Source organism: Mobula hypostoma, chromosome 6, assembly GCF_963921235.1.
Source record: "Mobula hypostoma chromosome 6, sMobHyp1.1, whole genome shotgun sequence".
In the NCBI taxonomy this organism is placed as follows: domain Eukaryota; kingdom Metazoa; phylum Chordata; class Chondrichthyes; order Myliobatiformes; family Myliobatidae; genus Mobula; species Mobula hypostoma.
Genome location: NC_086102.1, coordinates 68,145,088 through 68,165,188, shown reverse-complemented (window position 1 = coordinate 68,165,188; position 20,101 = coordinate 68,145,088). Strand labels below are relative to the sequence as shown.

The 20,101-nt window shown below is 40.6% G+C and overlaps 1 protein-coding gene across 1 annotated transcript in view; it reads left to right on the top strand.

The window, feature by feature from the left end:
* LOC134348078 (cilia- and flagella-associated protein 47-like) overlaps positions 1 to 20,101 on the top strand; it is a 712,768-nt gene that overhangs the window by 260,543 nt on the left and 432,124 nt on the right. Inside the window, exons 37-40 of the mRNA XM_063050919.1 lie at positions 8,444 to 8,556; positions 12,461 to 12,611; positions 13,492 to 13,580; positions 14,619 to 14,732. Of these exons, the coding sequence (XP_062906989.1) occupies positions 8,444 to 8,556; positions 12,461 to 12,611; positions 13,492 to 13,580; positions 14,619 to 14,732 (467 nt within the window). The remainder of the gene's footprint in view (positions 1 to 8,443; positions 8,557 to 12,460; positions 12,612 to 13,491; positions 13,581 to 14,618; positions 14,733 to 20,101) is intronic.

Sequence of the window (20,101 nt, the reverse complement as noted above, 5' to 3'; positions counted from 1 at the left end):
TCTTAACAACATTGTCAACTTGCACAGCAGCTTTGAGTATCCTATGGAGACGGGTCCCAAGATCTTGCTGATCCTCCACACTGCCAAGAGCCTTACCATTAATATTATATTCTGTCTTCAAATTTGATATACTGAGAGTGTTACATATCCTATTTGCCTATTGATATTGTACGCTTTGATTTTAAAACCTTGTCACTACAAAACAATTGCACAAATGATTGTGTAATGATGTGATTTTGAGAGCTGAGTGATAGAAAAATCAATGATTTTGCTTGTAAAACATGAAAATGGAGGCCATTATATTAGAATAGTTTTGTTTGCCAAATTAGATCAATATCAGTATGCATGCATCAGAAATGAGGCACACATTTCAGTAATGATAGCTATCAGAAAGAATCTCAAGATATCCTCTTGATAATTAATGGCATTAGCTTTACACCTTCATCATTGTGAAGCTAAGACTCAGCATTGACTGAAAGCTTAAATGATACAGTCATACAAGATAGAAGTGTGAAGGAGAATTCTCCATTGGCCTGAGGTATCACCAAACAATTAGCAAGAAGCTCAAGGTAACGTAGGATAAATCAAATTATTTGATTGGAATCCTATGCATTAATTAAATTCTCTCCACCCATAGCACATTATAGCTGCTGTATCCAGCAAAAATTCTGTGCAATAACATGTCAAAGATTTTTTTGCTGAAGACTTTTTGACAATACTTTCCAAACCTTGACCTCTCCTAACTAAAACAATTGCAACAAGGGCATGAGTATGCTGTCTTCTGTAAATTTCTTATCATCTGCATATCATCCTGAGCTTAGAAACATACTTGATGACCTTTACTGTCATGAGAATCAATATCTATTTTGGAATAATAATACATTGGGAGTACCTCTGTCACAAAAGATTTTGTGGTTTAAGGAGGCTACTTACCACCTTCTTGAAGGTATTAGGAATGGGACAAATATGAGCAATTAAAAAAAGTCTTGGTCAACTTAATTGTTTCCTTTCAGCAGTTATAAACAAACTTGTTTGCCTTGCAATTTCAATAATACATGGTGTTTGGTTGTCAAGGTGGCTGATGGAAATTTAGAATTCAATTTCCATTGTTTACCTTATTGGGAAGGGCATGAATGTGTGTAGCACTCATCTACGATAGAAATATGCTACGTAGACAAATCAATGCTGTTCTTGGCGCAAAACTAATTTGATGCTTTTCTGAAAGCTTGCTCCTCAAAAATGTAGCAAATGTTATTTAGCTTATTGGAATGATCTTTGATTTATTTGACTCAGAGTCAAAGAACACTATAGCACAGAAACAGGCCCTTTGGCTAATCTAGTCCATGCTGAACTATTAATCTGTTTAGTCTCATCAACCTGCACCCAGACCATAGTCTCCATTCCTCTTCCATCCACGTACCTATCCAAACTTCTCTTAAAATGTTGAGATCGAACCAGCATCCACCACTTCAGCTGGCAGCTCATTCCACACTGTCATGACCCTCGAGTGAGGTTCCCCTCATGTTCTCCATAAACATTTCACCTTTCATCCTTAACCCAAGACCTCCAGCTCTAATCTAACCAAACCTCAGTGGAAAAAGCCTGCTTGCATTTACTTTATCTATATGTGATGGGAGACTTAGGCAAGGATGGTTGGACCCAAGTGCTGGAGTATCCGAGGCTGGAATGGAGACATGATATGAAACTGAAGCAAAAACAAGAACAGAATACTAAACTAGATGATAATCCAAGTAGAGCTGACAATTGAGTACTGAACCTCAGTTCAGGTGCTCCTTAAATATTGAAAGCCTGGTGCCAAAACATAGCTGCAAATTAGCAGGATGGTTCTGAAATCTTAAAGGGACTGCGCCAGCTCTTCATATTCCAGAGATTTAGAGCGTCTAAACCCCAAAAGCTGGTGTGGTTGGGTGTATTATCATAACAAACCCCTCCTCCTCTTCTGATGGCCCTGGTTGCTTGGAGAGACGGTGAAGGTAGTCATGGATGAGAGCTGGATCCAAGTTGTCCCTTCCAGGAACCTAGCACCATTCCTTGGGTCTGAATCCTTCCCAGTCCACGAAGAACTGCTGAACATCCCGAACAATTTGTGATTCTAAAATTCTTCTCATGGTGAAGACTTGTTCACCATTGACAAACCTAGGTGGTGGTGGGACTGATGGTGGTAGGGCTAAATGGCTGGTGTTCACAGGTTTTAATTTGCAAATGTGGAAAGTGGGATTGATTTTGAGAGTCTTGGGGAGCTGCAAGGTGTAAGCCATAAGGTTTACTTTTTTGAGAACTTTGCAGGGTCCAATGAACTTGGGTGCCAATTTGTTAGACTCCACTCAGAGTGGCAAATTCTGTGTAAATAGCCAAACTTGTTTCCCCAAGATGCAAAGCTGGTCCCAGTCTTCTCTTGTGGTTAGCCTTTACTTCAGTTTTGTGGGTAGAGGTTAACAAAATTCTGCTTTGCTGTAGTCCATTCCTCCTTGCAGCGTTGAACGAGATCTTCAGTTGCAGGAACCCCAAACTCAACCTCCTGCTCAGGGAAGATTGGCAGAGAATATCCAAGTTGGCATTTAAACAGCGACATCCCATGTGCCAAATGCAGTGAAGTGTTCTGGGTGACCTCCGCCCCACATCAAATGGTCACACCACATATCTGGTCTTTCTGAGGCCTGGCATCTTAGTGTTCATTCCAATTTTTGGTTGGCCCACTCCATCTGGCCATTGGACCACGAGTGAAACACAGGAAAGACTTGCCCCAGTCAGCATACTGAACACCCTCCAAAAACATGACATGAATACGAACAAAATGGTGGTTGGCTCTCCTCTCATTTGGGTTTATTGAACTGACAGGACAAGGCATCTGTTTCTGAATTTTCGTCACCGATCGATAGGTCAGGACAAAATTAAAGGGGTTAAAGAAGAGAAACCACCTGGCCTGCCTAAAATGCATTCTCTTGGCCTCCTGAATACAAACCAGGTTCTTGTAGTCTGTTCAAATGATAAAAGGGTTCTTAGCTCCCTCAAGCCAGTAACACCATTCCTCCAAAGCCAACTTGACCACAAGCAGCTCTCTATTCCCAATGTCATAGTTCATCTCTGCCGGTGATAGCTGCCTGGAGAAGAATGCACATGGGTGCAGTTTACTGTCTGAAGGTGTCCTTTGATACAATACTGCATGCACCTCCATGATGAAGGAAAGGATCTGGGTTAGGTGAAACCAAAATGGGAGCTGTTTGACCTCTGCAAATGCAGCCTCCACTTTGGTAGTCCAAACAAAAGGACCCATGGATTTCTTACTTAGGGCTGTCAGTGGAGCTGCCCTTGAGCTGAAGTAGCTGATGAACTTCTGGTAGAAGTTGGCAAGTCCCAGAAATTGTTGGCTATAACCATCCAATGTGAAACAAGTCCAATCTCTGACTGCTTGGGTTTTAGTAGGGTCCACCTTGAGACTTCCATTAGAGATGATAAAACCCAAAGATGAAATGGTGGTCACATGAAATTTAAACTTCTCCAGCTTGACATAAATTCACCGTCTAGAAGCCTCTATAAAATATCCCTGAGATGAGCAACATGTTGCTTCAGGGACTTTGAGAAGATTAGGATATCATCCAAGACGAAAGCGTACTTATGGAAAACATCCTGGAGCACAGTTTATAAAGGTCTGGAAAACTGGAACGTTTGTGAGGTTGAGCGGCATGACCAGGTACTCATAGTGCCTCATCGGTGTGTTGAACGCAGTTTTCCATTTGTTGCCCTCTTTTTTGTAAACCAGATTGTACACACTCCCCCAGGTCTAGCTTCATGAGTACTCTTACCCCTTGGAGAATCTTGAAGGCTGTGTTCATGAGTGGAAGGGGATAACGATTCCTGGCTGTTAAGCAATTCAACCCTCTAATCACTGCATGGCTGCAGGCTCCCATCCTTTTTCTGTATGAAGAAGAAACCCACACCAGTTGATGAGGAGGAGGGCTGAATGAATCCCATGGCAAGTGCCTCTTTCATGTACATAGCACTTCTCTCCGTGTCAGTGAGCGTGTACAATACCAGGCAGTAAATCTATAGCACAGTTGTCTGGTCAGTGTGGTGGAAGAGTCGAGGCCTTTTCCTTGCTGAAGGCCTCTTCCAAATCCTTGCAGATAGAAAGGATATCGACTGATTTGGGTGTTGCAATTAACTTTGATCTTTTCTTTGAGGATGACTCCCGAGGCTCTTTAAGTGACAGGGGTGATTTGACAGAACTCAATATCTTCCATAGGTTCACTAGACTCCTTCATTGAAACAGTGGCCAAATCAAAGTCCAAATCTTTGTCCATATCCTCACACGACAGTAACAGGCATTACAAATGGCCCTTGCGCCTCCAGAGCTAAGCTCCAAGGGTCTGCATTTAGGAGTCCTTCCTTTAGTCAGCACCTGGGAGCTGGATCCCTTAGGCTTAGCTGCTAGAGTTCTAGGCTCCTTGGTTTGCTCCCAATCTAGAAACCACCCTGTCTATTTCCAGCATGCGTTGGATTAGACAGCATCGGGATTCGCATGGTCCTTTTGGCTGGAGACAGCTTGTCTGTCTGAGGGCCAGACTGGGTCTCCAGAATGCTTCAGACTACCCCAGACTGAAGTCTGCCCCCTCATTGGTCATTGGTCTTGGGGGAGTCTGAGGGTTGGAACACCACACTGCAAACATAACCTCTTGCAATGACTGGACCAAGCAATGATTCTCCCTTCCTTCCAGTTCATAGAAGGGTTATGCTGGGACAGCCAAAGGTGCTGAGGATCAGAGGTATGAGAGACAAATCGATGACTTAGAAACTAATGTCCTCCACATGATCCTCAATCCTCATCCACAAAACTATTACCTGCTGCTGGATCTGCTTGAAACTTAGCAGGTGACTATCCAGAATAGTTGTGAGCATTGACTGGCTCAACTTCAGCGGTACTATGTTGAGCCAACAGGTGATCCCCAAGTCCAGGAAATTACCAACTGCCTTAGGGCCCACAAAACCATTCACCTCTCTTTGGTACCTACCCCAAGAGATCTCAGATACCAGAATCCATGGAGTTGGGAGTAGTGGCTGCTACTGTCACAGTCCTCCCAATACTGGATGGTCTTAGCAGTTCTCCCTAAAGCTGCAGCTTCAGACATTTGGCCCGCAGATGACCTGTTCCCCACAGTAAAAGCAGCCACCTCAACTCTGACGCTGGGACCTCAATGATGGAGAGTCTTGGGCAGCCAATTTGCATCGACTCATCAGGTACTGAGCAGGAGATGGGCTGGACATTGTTTGAGATCAGGGAATGGAACTGCAATGCATTGAGACCAGGCTCAGGCTAGCTATCTCTGACCTAGACACTAGAATACTACGGCACAGTACAGGCCCTTCAGCCCTCGATGTTGTGCCGACCCTTATATTCCTTTAAAAAAAAGGTATTAAACCCACAGTACCCTCTATTTTTCTTTCATCCATGTGCCTATCCAAGAGGCTCTTAAATACCCCTAATGTTTTAGCCTCCACCACCATCCCTGGCAAGTCATTCCAGGTGCCTAAAACCCTCTGTGTAAGAAAAAACTTACTCCTGATGTCTCTCCTAAACTTCCCTCCCTTAACTTTGTACATATGCCCTCTGGTGTTTGCTATTTGTGCCCTGGGAAACAGGTACTGGCTATCCACCCTATCTATGCCTCTCATAATCTTGTAGACCTCTATCAAGTCCCCTCTCATCCTTCTATGCTCCAAAGAGAAAAGTCCCAGATATGCTAACCTTGCCTCATAAGACTTGTTTTTCAATACAGGCAACATCCTGTTAAATCTCCCCTGCACCCTCTCCATAGCTTCCACATCCTTCCTATAATGAGGTGACCAGAAGTGAACACAATACTCTTAAGTAACCGACCATTAACCCTGTACTCAGCCTTCTGGTTTGTCCTTCCAAAATGCATCACCTCACACTTATCTGGATTGAACGCCATCTGCCACTTTTCTGCCCAACTCTGCATCCTGTCTATATCCTCTTGTAACCTTTGATAACCTACAGCTCCATCTACAACTCCTCCAATCTTCGTGTCGTCCGCAAACTTACTCACCCATCCTTCCGCCTCTTCATCCAGGTCATTTATAAAAATCACAGAGCAGAGGTCTCAGGACAGATCCTTGCAGTACTCCACTAGTCACTGACCTCCAGGCAGAATACTTTCCTTCCACTATTACCCTCTCCTTTCTTCCTTTAAGTCAATTTTTTATCCAAACAGCCAAGGTTCCACTGCTCCCATGCCTCATGACTTTCTGGATGAGTCTCTTGTGGGGGACCTTGTCAAATGCCTTGCTAAAATCCATGTAGACCACATCTACCACCCTACCCTCATCAATTTCTTTTGTTACCTCTTCAGAAAACTCAATTAGACTCGTGAGGCACCACCTTCCCTTCACAAAGCCATGTTGACTATCCTTGAGAAGACTGTACTTCTCCAAGTGCTCGTAGATCCTATTCTTAAGAATCCTTTCCAATAGTTTGCAGACCACCGACGTAAGACTCACCGGTCTATAGTCCCCAGGGTTCTCCCTATGGACCTCTGGAAGTAGTCCCCACTTTCGCCCAGCCAGACAATTATTGAGGCAGGTGGACTGGTCGATCAGAACCTCCAGGTCCTCTGCAGGCTCTCCAAGGGTGAGGGCATCCTTTAGTTTGTCTCGGAGTCCGTGACAGTAGAGTTGCCAAGACTTCCCTGCTTCAGCCACTCTTTTGGGCCAAAGTTTAAAAGTCGATAGCATAGTTGGCCGATAACCATCTACCCTGACACCTTCGTCAGGCAAGTCTTGGCTGGCTCTGGCAGGATAATGGAACACCTTCTTCATGTCATGGTGGCCATGAATTCCTCCAAATCTGAGCAAATCTCCGACATTTGTTCTCAATGCGCTGTGGCCCAGGCCAGGGCTCTCCCGTTCGGGAGGGAGATAATGAAAGCTACCTTTTCGTTCTCCAAAGGGAACCGGGATGGCTGGAGTTCGAACACTAATGAGCTCTGACTGAAGAAGCCACGGGTAGAACCCGGGTCACCATCTAATCTCTCTAGGCTCCGCAGAGTGACCAACAGCCTCACTTGAGCACTCTGACTTCCCCCTTGTGAAAGTTGCCACACGACAACCTGGAGGTCATGTATCTCCAGGCTCTGTCTAGAAATTCTTTCTCTCTGGCTGGCCACAGCAGGTGAGAGACTCCAATACCCTGCTGGGTTCACTTTTGACTCAATCATACTATGACAGGAGACCTAGGTGAGGATGGTTGGACCCAAGTGCTGGAGTATCCCAGGCTGGAATCAAGATATGCGAGACTGAAACGAGAACAGAATATTAAACTAGATGTTAGACAATAATCCAAGTAGAGCTTACAATTAGCACCAAGTCTCCATTCAGATGCTCCTTAAACACTGAAGTCCTGGTGCCAAACCATGGCTGCCAATTAATAGGACAATCCTGAATCCTTAAAGAGGCCACACCAGCTAGCCATATTCCAGAGATTTAGAGCATCTAAACCCCAGAAACTGGTGCAGTTTGGTGCTTATTTTAATAACATACCCTTCATAATTTTGTTCACCTCAATCAAATCTTCACTCATTCTCCTATGCACCAGGGAATAAAGTCCGAACTTATTCACCCCTTCCCTATAACTCAGGTCAAGTACTGGCAACATCCTTGTAAATTTTCTCTACACTCTGTCAATCTTGTTGATATATTTCCTGTAGGAAGGTGATCAGAACTGCACACAATACTCCAAATTAGGTCTTACCACATCAACATAACATCCCAACACATGTACTCAATGCCTTGATTTATGAAGACTAATGCATCAGAAACAACCCTATCTATCTGTTATGCTACAGTCAAGCAGTTATGGATCTGTATTCCCAGATTCCTCTGTTTTACTGCACTCTTCAGTGCCTACTGATTTTACCAGCTGATCCAGATCCCACTGCAAGCTTTGATAGCCTTCCTTACTTTCCATTATGTCTCCAATCTTGGTGTCATCCTATTGGCTGAAGACTACTTCAATTTATGTCATCACCAAATACTTGGTGATTTGTTGATTTACCAATTACCAATCTGAGTTACCAATTTGGTAATTGGTAATTTGTTGGTGATTGATTCTAGGAGTAATGCTCAGAATTAGTTATGGGTATTACTTTTACAGATATTCTGGTAGTTTTTGAGTATTTGGTCTTTTTTAAAAACACAAATTTATAATATAATATAATGCCATTCTCTGTAGACTCAGTGTGAGTCCTTTAACAAAGGGAACATCAAAGACCAACAGGAGGGTTCATGAGAGATGCTTTATTGAAAGGTTTATGGAAATACGTAGAATCAGGTATTTAGCTTAATAATCCCTGAACACTGTATAATAAACTCTGTCAAAGATAAAACTAATTATTATTTTTTAATGCAGATTCGATTGCAAAATCCAATCGACAAACGCGTGGTTTATTTTGCAATAATAGTAGGAAAAGATGCAGGAAGTTTCTCATTGCCCAATGGAAACAAAGTGTCAATTTCATCAAGGTAAATTATGGATTGATATGTGCCCTCTTTGATTTATTTTGTACTTATGAAGACAACATTTTTTGTTTAATATCTGCCGTCTTTGAGTTCTGCCTCCAATACATTTTTTCTGATAGAGTAATTTTTTCCCTAACAATCTATGGTACAAAATTTCAGCTAAACATTTTATTGTTTTACAAACCCAAGTGGATCCTTGCTAGATATCAAAGATATTCACATATAATTTATGGTTTTACCTCTGCAAGAGGATTCACATGGTTCATAACCCATGCTACTGGATTAAAGGATTAGATATTCTGCCTCTAGTCCAGATAACAGATAACAAGGAGGGATTACTTCAGGGAGGCTGACAGATCAAACACTTTCTTTTCCATTATGCTAACAAAATGGTATAATATGACCAAAATTTCCAAACACCTTGTTTCTTTGTGTTGGGAGTTGGGATCATTCAACAGGAAACCCTTTTTGAAATATCCATAGTTTTTAGCAGTTTTTAAATGAAAGTTTTTAGCATTATTACTGCATGAAACTGACAACAATTTTGAGATTAATTTGAAGATGTTGTTTGTAGAAACCAGGTGCACATCCTTTTCTGTTATACTTATAGACAGCTAGCAAATGGATCAGATTTTGAGACGTTTGCGAGATAGTTTCTTCACAAAATACTGTGAAAATGATACATTTTGTGATTTAATTATATGTGAATTTCAAATGATACACAAAATCGTAATTACTGAGCCAGTAATGCTACAGTGTCAATGGAAGTTTTGCCTTCTGCACTTCCATGTACTGCAAGTAAGAAGCAAGTGCACCTGATTTCCCACAATGTCACTGGAATAATCATTGAGCCCACTGATAACCCTAGATCATACTGCGTGAAGGGACTAGATTCATTTAGGGTATGTCTTCTCAACTTTATAAGTGCTATGGCAGATGTACAAGTGATAACCCTATTCATTTGAAATGGATTGTAAGTTTTGACTATGGTGGTTGTTTATTTTTCTTTATTTCATTATTTCATTTATTTTCATGTTATAATAATTTACTGTATGTTGATGCACTTTAACTAGATGTATCTTGTCTTTGTTCCCAATAATTAATTTTTAATTAAATTATGTTTAAACCCTTTCAATGTCTCCAAATGAGAGATATTTAATAAGAGTAAAACTTGTGTGTAGTTTTCGCAAGCTGTCATAGAAGGACGATCTGATGCTCCAGCATCTAAGGTCTGGAGGCTCGTGGTCTCTTCAGTTTGGAAAAGGATTGTACAGTGGAGCTCTCCAGGTCAATTATCAGGAAGTATAGAGGAGGCTTAACTTAAAAGCAGAGCAGCAGAGATGATTTACTGTAGCAGTAAATGATATTTTATTAATAAATTGCAAAATAACAAGCCAAGAGGGGCCAAAAAACGAGAGAACAGATACTTAGCACAACAAAGCAACAAGGTAACAGATGACTAGAGGAACTGGATGAAGCTGGCTGGTTTGATGGGTGAACAAAGGGCTGTGGATGAGTGCTGAGTTTTAATAGTGTGCAGGTGATGACTTGGAAGCAAGTGGCAGGTGACTCCTGTTAGCTGGGTGGAGACTGAGAGGTGCCTGCCTATGCAGGTCTGACACAACTGACACTGTGTACCCATGTTTGAGTGCCCAATGTTAATTGCACAGGGGGTGGGTGAGGGGTGAATGTGAGGTGCTGAGAACCCCATTCAACTAAATCCCCTTTAGAAGTAGTATTTAGTTCTCCCTCAGTGAATCACAACTGTGCAATCCCTGCTCCTAAGTCTTTTTCCTTAGGTCAACACTTTTCCACTAACATCAGTACAAGAACCACCGTGTTTCTTTTTAATATATAGTATATTAATATGCATAAGCAGTGAGTATTTTTCTTGGAGCAAAGTAATGTTAAGAGGATATTTGATGGAAGTATATGCCATCAGCATGAGTTTTGATAGGATAAATAAAATCTGTTGCATAAGTGAATTGTTTTTGGACCAGGGAACAGAGCTAAAGTGTGAAAGGGAAAAGAACCAGGGAGTATGTGAGGAAAATCATTTCTTACACAAAGAGTAGTTATAATCTGAAACTCATTACTTGTAAATGTGGTATAAATAGCATATATCAGGTTAAATTATGTAGGCATTTGAAGGAAAATAATTTACCTGACCTCTTGGAAAAATGAGAGCAATAGAACTAGCCAAACTGTTTCACAAAAATCAGGCATGTATTCAATGGGATAATTGGCATCTTATGTAAACACAAGCAATTCTTCAGATGCTGGAAATCCAGAGCCACACGCACAAAATGCTGGAGGAACTCAACAGGTCTCGCAGCATCTATAGAAATGAATAAACAATTGAGCCCTGATGAAAGGTCTCAGCCTGAAATATCAACTGTTTATTTATTTCCAGAGATGCTGCCTGATCTGCTGAGTTCCTCCAGAATCTTGTGTGCTATGATGATCAATGGCCACTTCAGACTCTTATCTACTCCCTAAATGATTACATTCAGACATGACTATCCTCATTTCAAATGTTGATCACAACCCTTGAATGACTATCCCTAAATGCTATTTGTGTTCCTGACTAGCTCACTAGCTCCTCACAGACTGATTTCACCCTGACCCTTCTGTAGATACTTGACTATTTCTTCTGCTTAATCAGTTATTCCCTAAATCATTCTGAACCCGTGGATATCTACTCCCTTTGCCCCTGCTCCTCACCCAACCTTTACTCCTCCATTACCCTTTGCCTCCCTTGCCTGCACTCCTGATATGTATATTTTGCTAAGCTAAGTTTATTTTCTCCTGTAAGGCTGAAGAACTATCAAACATTCTTTTGCAAGTACTGATCAATTTCGAGACTTAATACTTTGAAAAAGCATTGCTCATACTGAGCTTTTGTTGTGAGATAATAATTTAATATGGATTTGCTTTGGATCAAAACTCTGCAAATATGAGTGAACTTCCATATTTAGTCCAGAGGATGGCATGGTTTTGCGATTCTGTAAAGACCTGAAAATCTTAATTTCAGGTCTTTCATGATAGAATTGCAATTTTACAAGACTGTGAAAACTGAGTGGGAAACGTCAATGAGTATATATATATTTTTAGGATTGATCAGTAATTGGGCATCTGTGAGCAAAACACACAATAGAACTTATTTTCCAATGTTGTCATCTTGTACTTGTCTCCACTGCCATCATGTCCTATGTGGCTTTCACTACATTTCAAGATCTCACAGTTTGACCCTAGCCAGTACAGAGAAAAGATCTTGAGCTGAAGCATTGTCTTCCCATTTCCCTCCATAGATGTTGCCTGACTCACCGAACTTCTCCATTATCATATGTGTTGATTTTAATAAAAGTATTGAAATTCACTGCATATGATTTCAATAGCAGAATTGGAACGTGAAACTAAACATTTCTAATAGCAAGCAACATACATCAAAGTTGCTGGTGAACGCAGCAGGCCAAGCAGCATCTATAGGAAGAGGCGCAGTCGACGTTTCAGGCCGAGACCCTTCGTCAGGCCTGACGAAGGGTCTCGGCCTGAAACATCGACTGCGCCTCTTCCTATAGATGCTGCTTGGCCTGCTGCGTTCACCAACAACTTTGATGTATGTTGCTTGAATTTCCAGCATCTGCAGAATTCCTGTTGTTTTTATTTCTAATAGCAAATACATTTGTGAACACAAGCTAGTGTTGAAAGTGGAATTTAAACTTTATGAGGTTAACACGTAGGGGAGATAATATCTTCGTACATCTTATTACTAGGAAATATAATGCCACATTAGTGGCATTTCAGATAATTCTGATTGCAAAAGCTGAAATTTACTTTTGTTGACTTAAAGTATGGTATTTGATAGGTTTCTGTTTATTGAACGATAAACATTTATTTTAAACAGGAGTTATGTTGATATAAATGTGGAATTCACAAGCCATTTCCTGAACCCAGAACGAGCTCTACTAATTTTTGTATCAAGATTAAAGAAAGGAATAGTGTGCTCAACAACAACATTTTCACTAATATCACAAATAAACAAGATAAATCCAACTGTAAGTCAATAATAATTTGCAATCTGATGTCTGTGCATTCTTCAAAATTTTGTTTTTGGTCTTCTTTATATCTTAATTGTGAGTACAGTTTTTTCTTTCAAAGTATATTTTATTCATAAAACACACTACATTCATACATTGCCATTCATTTGCTTACAACATTTACACCATATCAGTGTGCTTTCAATTTTTCTTCAACATACTTCCAATCCAAGTTGGTTTTTACTCATGCTTTGGTCCTTCATGGAATGTCTAATCTTGTGTTCACAGAATGGGAGTTGTTTTCTGTGATTTTTGTTATTTTCTCCCTATTTTTAATTTGGAGAGAAAGAACAATTATAACAGAAAATAATCACAGAAAATATCTCAGTTTAGAATGGCTTCTTTTACTGATTTATGTACCTTGAAATGAGAATTCAGCTGCAGTGTTAATCTAGTATTAACTGATCATAAGACCATAAGATACAGGAGCAGAATTAGGCTATTTGCCCCATTGAGTCTGCTCTGCCATTTCATCATGGCTAATCCAATTTTCCTTTCAGCCCCAACCTCTTTCCTTCTCCCTGTATCCCTTCATGCCCTGACCAATCAAGAATCTATCGACCCTCTGCCTTAAATATACATAAAGACTTGGCCTCCACAGCTGCCTGTGGCAAAGAACTCCACAGATCCACCACTCTCTGGCTAAAGAAATTCCTCCTATTCATGTTAAATGAAAATTCTTTCAGAACTTTTATGTTTTTGTCTTTTGCTATTGAATACTCTTTTTCATTTTATCAATTGCTCTTTTATTGAGTTCAGTTGTTTTTGAATATGTAAGCATTTGAGAGTTTTATAGTAAATTATTTTCTTTTGTATTATGTTTTTCACAATTTTCTAGGCCACTATTAAATGTGAATCTCCATGCTATGAGCAGAAAAGCATACAATTGAGTATTATCAACCCATTGAATGTAAAGGGAGATTTCAGGTATGAATTGTTGAATAGCTGAAGTAAAATCTATTGACATATTATTATTCTAGGACGCATGTGAGTTAGACCAAAGCTTTCATTTTGATAAATGATAAGCAGAAGTATAAAGGCTTAGGCTTTCTTTAAATCTTTGATCACAGTGCATTTTCTTCTATGCATAGTTTGATAATAAATATCAAAATGAATAATTCTGAACTATTTCTTTGGAAAGAAAAACTTGTTTAACCATCAAAGTGATTGCATTTCATTGGTATCTATTTGTGTACAGGTGTCACAATCTTCAGCCAATATTAGAAATAGACTACCCATATAGAGAAAAATGGAGAAAAATGTGCCCCTTTCTGAATTGACATTTTAACATTGTATTGGAAGTAATTTAATTCTTTACTTATAAGTAAGATTTTGGAAAATCATATGTTATTTTCCTTTAAAATATTATCTCTTGGTATCTTGCTGGTGAGTCCACATCTGTTGCTGAAAAATTTCAGATAGTGATACTTTACTTTGCAAAGAAGATAAAAGATTATTTTCTTTGAGTGTTTTTGCTCATTTAACTTTAATAGAAGAGTCTTGAGAAATCTGGAAGATTAGTTGCTTAAAGATTCAGTTGTATAATTTCTTTCAGAGTTATGAAATTTAAATTTGATTTTATTTTGGAGGGGGAAATGAAATAGAGTAACAGCTATTCGGCTCAGCATTTTAGGAATGAGTCATATGTGATGAAAATTTTGCATCAGGGTACATGCTACCTTTGGACTATGTTGTCTGAGGACTGATCACCATGTTTCATTCCTGGAACAACTCAGCTTTTCCAATGCATTACCAGAATGAGACACCTGTGAAATGATAATTGCTTACCTTTTACTCTCCGTGGCTCTGCAGCAGTTGTCCTGCTCTGTTTCACCTTGAATCCATTTTTAGAAGGTTCCTGCAGCATTTCTGCCAAAATTACAGTAGGAGTATCCAATGGAAATTCATTGCTTTTTAGTTTAATCTTTTTGTGTTGAGTATGTTATCTTACTCCATTTTCCCCAGGGTGATTTTAATGGAACATCGGGATTCTCTTTTTAAGACCGAGTACTTCGAATGCCTTATAGCCTTGTTTGCCAAATTGAAGGTGCAAAGTCAAAAAATGAATGTAACATTTAGGTAAGCAGCAAAGCCAAATTATATTATTTAACAAATGAATTAGTTAGATGTAATTCAGTTCTATACTTATAATAGTTTTGAAATCATTAATCATCACAAAAAGTATCGAGGGGTTTATCATACACAACTAATCCTATACTTCCTCAAACAGTGAAAAATTACTCATATTGTATTGTGGAACACTAAATAACAATCATGAGCTGGAACTTTACTAATTTTTTTAGACTTCCTGATCATGGGGTCTTTGGCTATCTCCAGTATTCCCAATGATACTTTGGTTGAAATTAGGTATCATGGGGCTTCAGGAACCGAGCAAAAAATAGTTTCCTGTTCTGGATCAGTATCATGTAGTAATGAGTTTACAAAATAATTACTGGACTTTATGTATTAAAATAATGGTAAGAACATGGGATTATGAAATGTGCAGAATGGATAGTTGAAGATACTGTACATGTTATAAAGCTGGTGAAATGTTCCAGAGTTTTATTTGCTTGGCTTTTAGGATGATAGAGAGGTTTGCAGAGCTTCCTCTGCCAGTTTATCAGTAATTGATTTTCTCTTTCAGTTTGGGGACACCATTGTGGGTAAGGTTATTCATGAATTCATGCTGTGTAGAGGATATGTGTCAATAAATTGACCTGTCTTCCCTTATTCTATACTCAAGGTATGAAACATGGCACATTGATAGCACTCTCATCTGCTGAGTAAGAGTATTGTAGTAGAGTCGCAGAGTCAAATAGCATGGATGCAAGCCCTTTGGACCAACTCATCCTCGCTTTCCAAAATGCCCATCTAAACTAGTCCCATTTGCTTGCATTTGACCCATACTCCTCCAAACCTGCCTATCGAAGCGCTTAACTTTATGTCTTTTAAGTGTTGTCATTGTACCTGACTCAACCACTTCCTTTGGCAGCCTGTTCCATATTTCTCTGGCAGTCAGTTCCATATTCCTCTAGTAGCTTGTTTCTTATTCCTCTGGCAGCTTGTTCCATACATGTTCCTTTCCAGAAGACTGAACATGTAATTACTTAAAAAAACTCGACTTGTATTTAAGAACTGCATTGTAAAAAGTCTATTTTTCAGTTGAGATATGAAATCAGGAATCCATTTGTCACTCTGGTAAAAACCGAAGCTTCACTACAACTTTGCATAGAGGAGAGGAGGATGTTTGCTGATATCAAGGCCAGGATATTTCCTTTATGCAAAAACAAACAGGAGGTAAAATGGTTAGCCTTGAAAGTAGCTGCAGGACCCACGTTAGAACAGAGAACATAGAACATTAGAGCACAGTACAGGTCCTGCAGCCCCCAATCTTGTGCTGACCTTTTATCCAACTCTAATATCTAACCATTCCCTCTACATAGCTCTATCTAAGAGTTTCTTAAATGCCTCGAATAAATTTGTCTATATGATGACCCCTGGCAAGGTTTCCCACTCTCTGTGTAAAGAACTTATCTTGGACATCCCTTGTAGACTTTTCTCTAATCATCTTAAAATTATGCCCCCTCATATTAGATATTTCCACCCTGAGAAAAAGTCTCCGACTATCCACTCTATCTTTGACTCGTATCATCAGTCAAGTTACCCCACATCCACCTTCACTCCTAAGAGAAAAGCCTCAGCTCACTCAAACTATCCTCATAAGACATACCCTCTAATCCAGGCAGTATCCTGGTAGATCTCCACTGCGCCCTCTCTAAAGCTTCCACATCCATCCTATAATGATGTGACCTGAACTGAACACTATATTCTAAGTGTGGTTTAGCCAGTGTTTTATAGAGCTGCAACATTAACTTGTGGCTCTTGAACTGAATCCCTCGATAAATGAAGGCTAACACACCATACTTACCCACCATCAACTTGCGTGGCAACTTTGTGGGATATATGGATGTGGACCCCAAAATCCTACATTCCTCCACACTGCTAAGAATCCTGCTATTAACCCTGTGTTTTGCCTTCAAATTTGACCTTCCAAAGTGAATTATGTCACACTTTGTTAGGTTGTACTCCATTGCCACTTCACAGCCCAGCTCTACATCCTGTTAATATACCACTGCAACCTACAACCTCCACACCATCCACAGCTCTACCCACCTTAATGTCATCTGCAAACTTACTAACTCACCCCTTAACTTCCTCATCCAAGTCATTTATAAAAATCAGAAAGAACAGGGTTCCCAGAACAGATCCCTGCAAAACATCGCTGGTCACCAAACTCCAGGCAGAATATGCTCATCCACTACCACCCTTTACTTTCTATGGACAAGCCAATTCCGTATCCACACAGCCAGCTTTCTCTGGATTCCATGCCTCCTGAATGAGCTTACCATAAGGAACCTTAATGACCGCTTTTATATAGAATCCATATACACCACATCCACTGCACTACCTTCACCACTGTGGTTTGTCACATCCTCAAAGAATTTAGTTAGGCTCATATGGCATAATCTGCCCCTTACAAAGCCATGCTGATGAACCCTATGTTTCTCCAAACACTCGTAAATCCAGTTTCTCAGTCAATTCAATAATTTGCCCATCACTAAATTAAGACTCACTGGTTTATAATTCCTAAGGTTATCCCTACTCCCTTTCTTGAACAAAAGAATAACATATGCCACCCTCCAATCGGCTGACAAGTTAGGGTCCAATGATTATCACCAAAAGCACAGCATTCTCTTTCCTCTCTTCCCATTGTAACTTGGTGTATATCCCGTCTGGCGCCATGGGCTTATCTATCCAAATGTTTTTTGTAAGTTCCAGCACGTCTTCTTTCTTAATTTCGACATGTTGAAACAAATCAGCCTTCTTATGCTGTCCTCACAAATGGCAAGGCAAGGTCCCTCTTCCTGGCGAAAACTGAAGCAAAGTATTTATTAAGAATTCCCTACCTCATCTGACTCAAAGGACCTTTTTCCTCTACCATCTGTAATTGGTCCTACCTTCACTCTAGCCATCTTTCTGTTCTTCACATACATGCCTTCTCATGCCCCCTTCTAGCTCTCCTAACTTTGTGAAAGAAGACTGGGCACAGAGGATAGATGGAGCAAACTTTCCGGGGTGGGATGCCATCCAAACATATAAGGCTCTAGAGGTCAGTGTTGTACAAGAACCTGAAAACAGAGTCCGAAAAATATTGTATATTCTGCCACATATGGAAGCTTCTGAGTTGAGCAGAATCCTGGTATTCAGCAGAAGGACTGAGTCTTTTGGAGTTAGCCACTTTACCAGTGCAATATTTTTGAAATGTTCCATTTTGTAATGGTTTCAAAACTATGAATTCTAAGGTCTGAATTTTTTTTCACCACCTTTAATTCACTAAGAGGCATGTAATTTGTATGTCATACTGCTTACTTTTATAAGAGTGGCTAACTTGGAATGTGCTTAGGGGCATCCTTAAGTTGTTAAAGCCAGAAAATAAATGGAAGTATTTAGGATTTAATGGAAGGTTGAAAGAGGGCAGCCATATTTTTAATCAAAATGATAGTGATAACTCCAAATCATGGATGTTGTTGATTAAGGAAGTAGGGAGGTTGTAAACAAGTCTGAAGGAAAAGAAAATGGGCTAGAACTGAGAAGAATGAGTAGAAATCTGCAATGGAAAAGGTGACAGCTTTATTGAGTGCTTTATTGAGTAAGCCGGTGAATTGAATTGACCTATACTTTTTCCAGGGGACGGTTCTGCAAAACTACATTTTTAATGAGGTCAGCCAGTATACACAAAGGAAAATCCTGATTCTGGGTGATGATACGTAATCTATTCAGAAGAAAGCTTAGTAGTGATACCTTTATTGTCCATACAACCCGTAAAAGCCTTCAGAATGCAGCATAGGCGACCAAGTTCAAGTTTAATGTCATCTGATCGTACATATATACAGTACAATCAAATGAGACAATATTTCTCCAAACCATGGTACACCCACTCAGCATATATCACACACAGCACATGAACCAAAATAATATGTTCATAAAATATGCATGTAGTAAAGCACACCACAGTTAAATAGTACGGTAAACACCTCGCTCTCCTATATTCATTAATTTCACAACTTGAGGGAAGAAAGTGCTACCCAGTCTAGCAGTTCTAGTTCTGATGCTTCTGTACCTTCTCCCTGACGATAGTAGGTCAAAAAGTCTGTGGGATAGGTGGTATCCTCAATAATGGTTTAGGCTGTTCATCTGCAACGCTCCTGGTAAATACCACAAGTGGGGGTGGTGGGTATGTGACCCCAACGATCCTCTCAGTTGTGTTTGCTGTCCTCTGTAGGGTCTTTCATACCACATAATGATGCAGCCAGACAGAACACTCTTGATGGTGTTCTGTAAAAAGTTGTTAGAATGGGGGCAGGGAGTCTCGCACGCCTCAATATCCTCAGAAAATGTAGAAGCTGCTATGCCTTTTGACTAGTGAGGGGGTGTTGTGAGTTCAGGTTAGATCATCCATTAGGAGCACATCAAGGAACTGTACTGTTCACTCTCCATGCCAGAGCCATTGATGTGCAATGGAGAGTGGCCAACCTGTGCCTTCCTGAAGTCCACAATCATTTATTTTGTCTTGTCCATATTGAGACTCAGACAACAGGAATTCTGCAGATGCTGGAAATTCAAGCAACATACATCAAAGTTGCTGGTGAACGCAGCAGGCCAAGCAGCATCTATAGGAAGAGGCGCAGTCGACGTTTCAGGCCGAGACCCTTCGTCAGGACTAACTGAAGGAAGAGTGAGTAAGGGATTTGAAAGCTGGAGGGGGAGGGGGAGATGCAAAATGATAGGAGAAGACAGGAGGGGGAGGGATGGAGCCGAGAGCTGGACAGGTGATAGGCAGAAGGGGATACGAGAGGATCATGGGACAGGAGGTCCGGGAAGAAAGACGGGGGGGGGGGTGACCCAGAGGATGGGCAAGAGGTATATTCAGAGGGACAGAGGGAGAAAAAGGAGAGTGAGAGAAAGAATGTGTGCATTAAAAAGAGTAACAGATGGGGTACGAGGGGGAGGTGGGGCCTAGCGGAAGTTAGAGAAGTCAATGTTCATGCCATCAGGTTGGAGGCTACCCATACGGAATATAAGGTGTTGTTCCTCCAACCTGAGTGTGGCTTCATCTTTACAGTAGAGGAGGCCGTGGATAGACATGTCAGAATGGGAATGGGATGTGGAATTAAAATGTGTGGCCACTGGGAGATCCTGCTTTCTCTGGCGGACAGAGCGTAGATGTTCAGCAAAGCGGTCTCCCAGTCTGCGTCGGGTCTCACCAATATATAAAAGGCCACATCGGGAGCACCGGACGCAGTATATCACCCCAGTCGACTCACAGGTGAAGTGATGCCTCACCTGGAAGGACTGTTTGGGGCCCTGAATGGTGGTAAGGGAGGAAG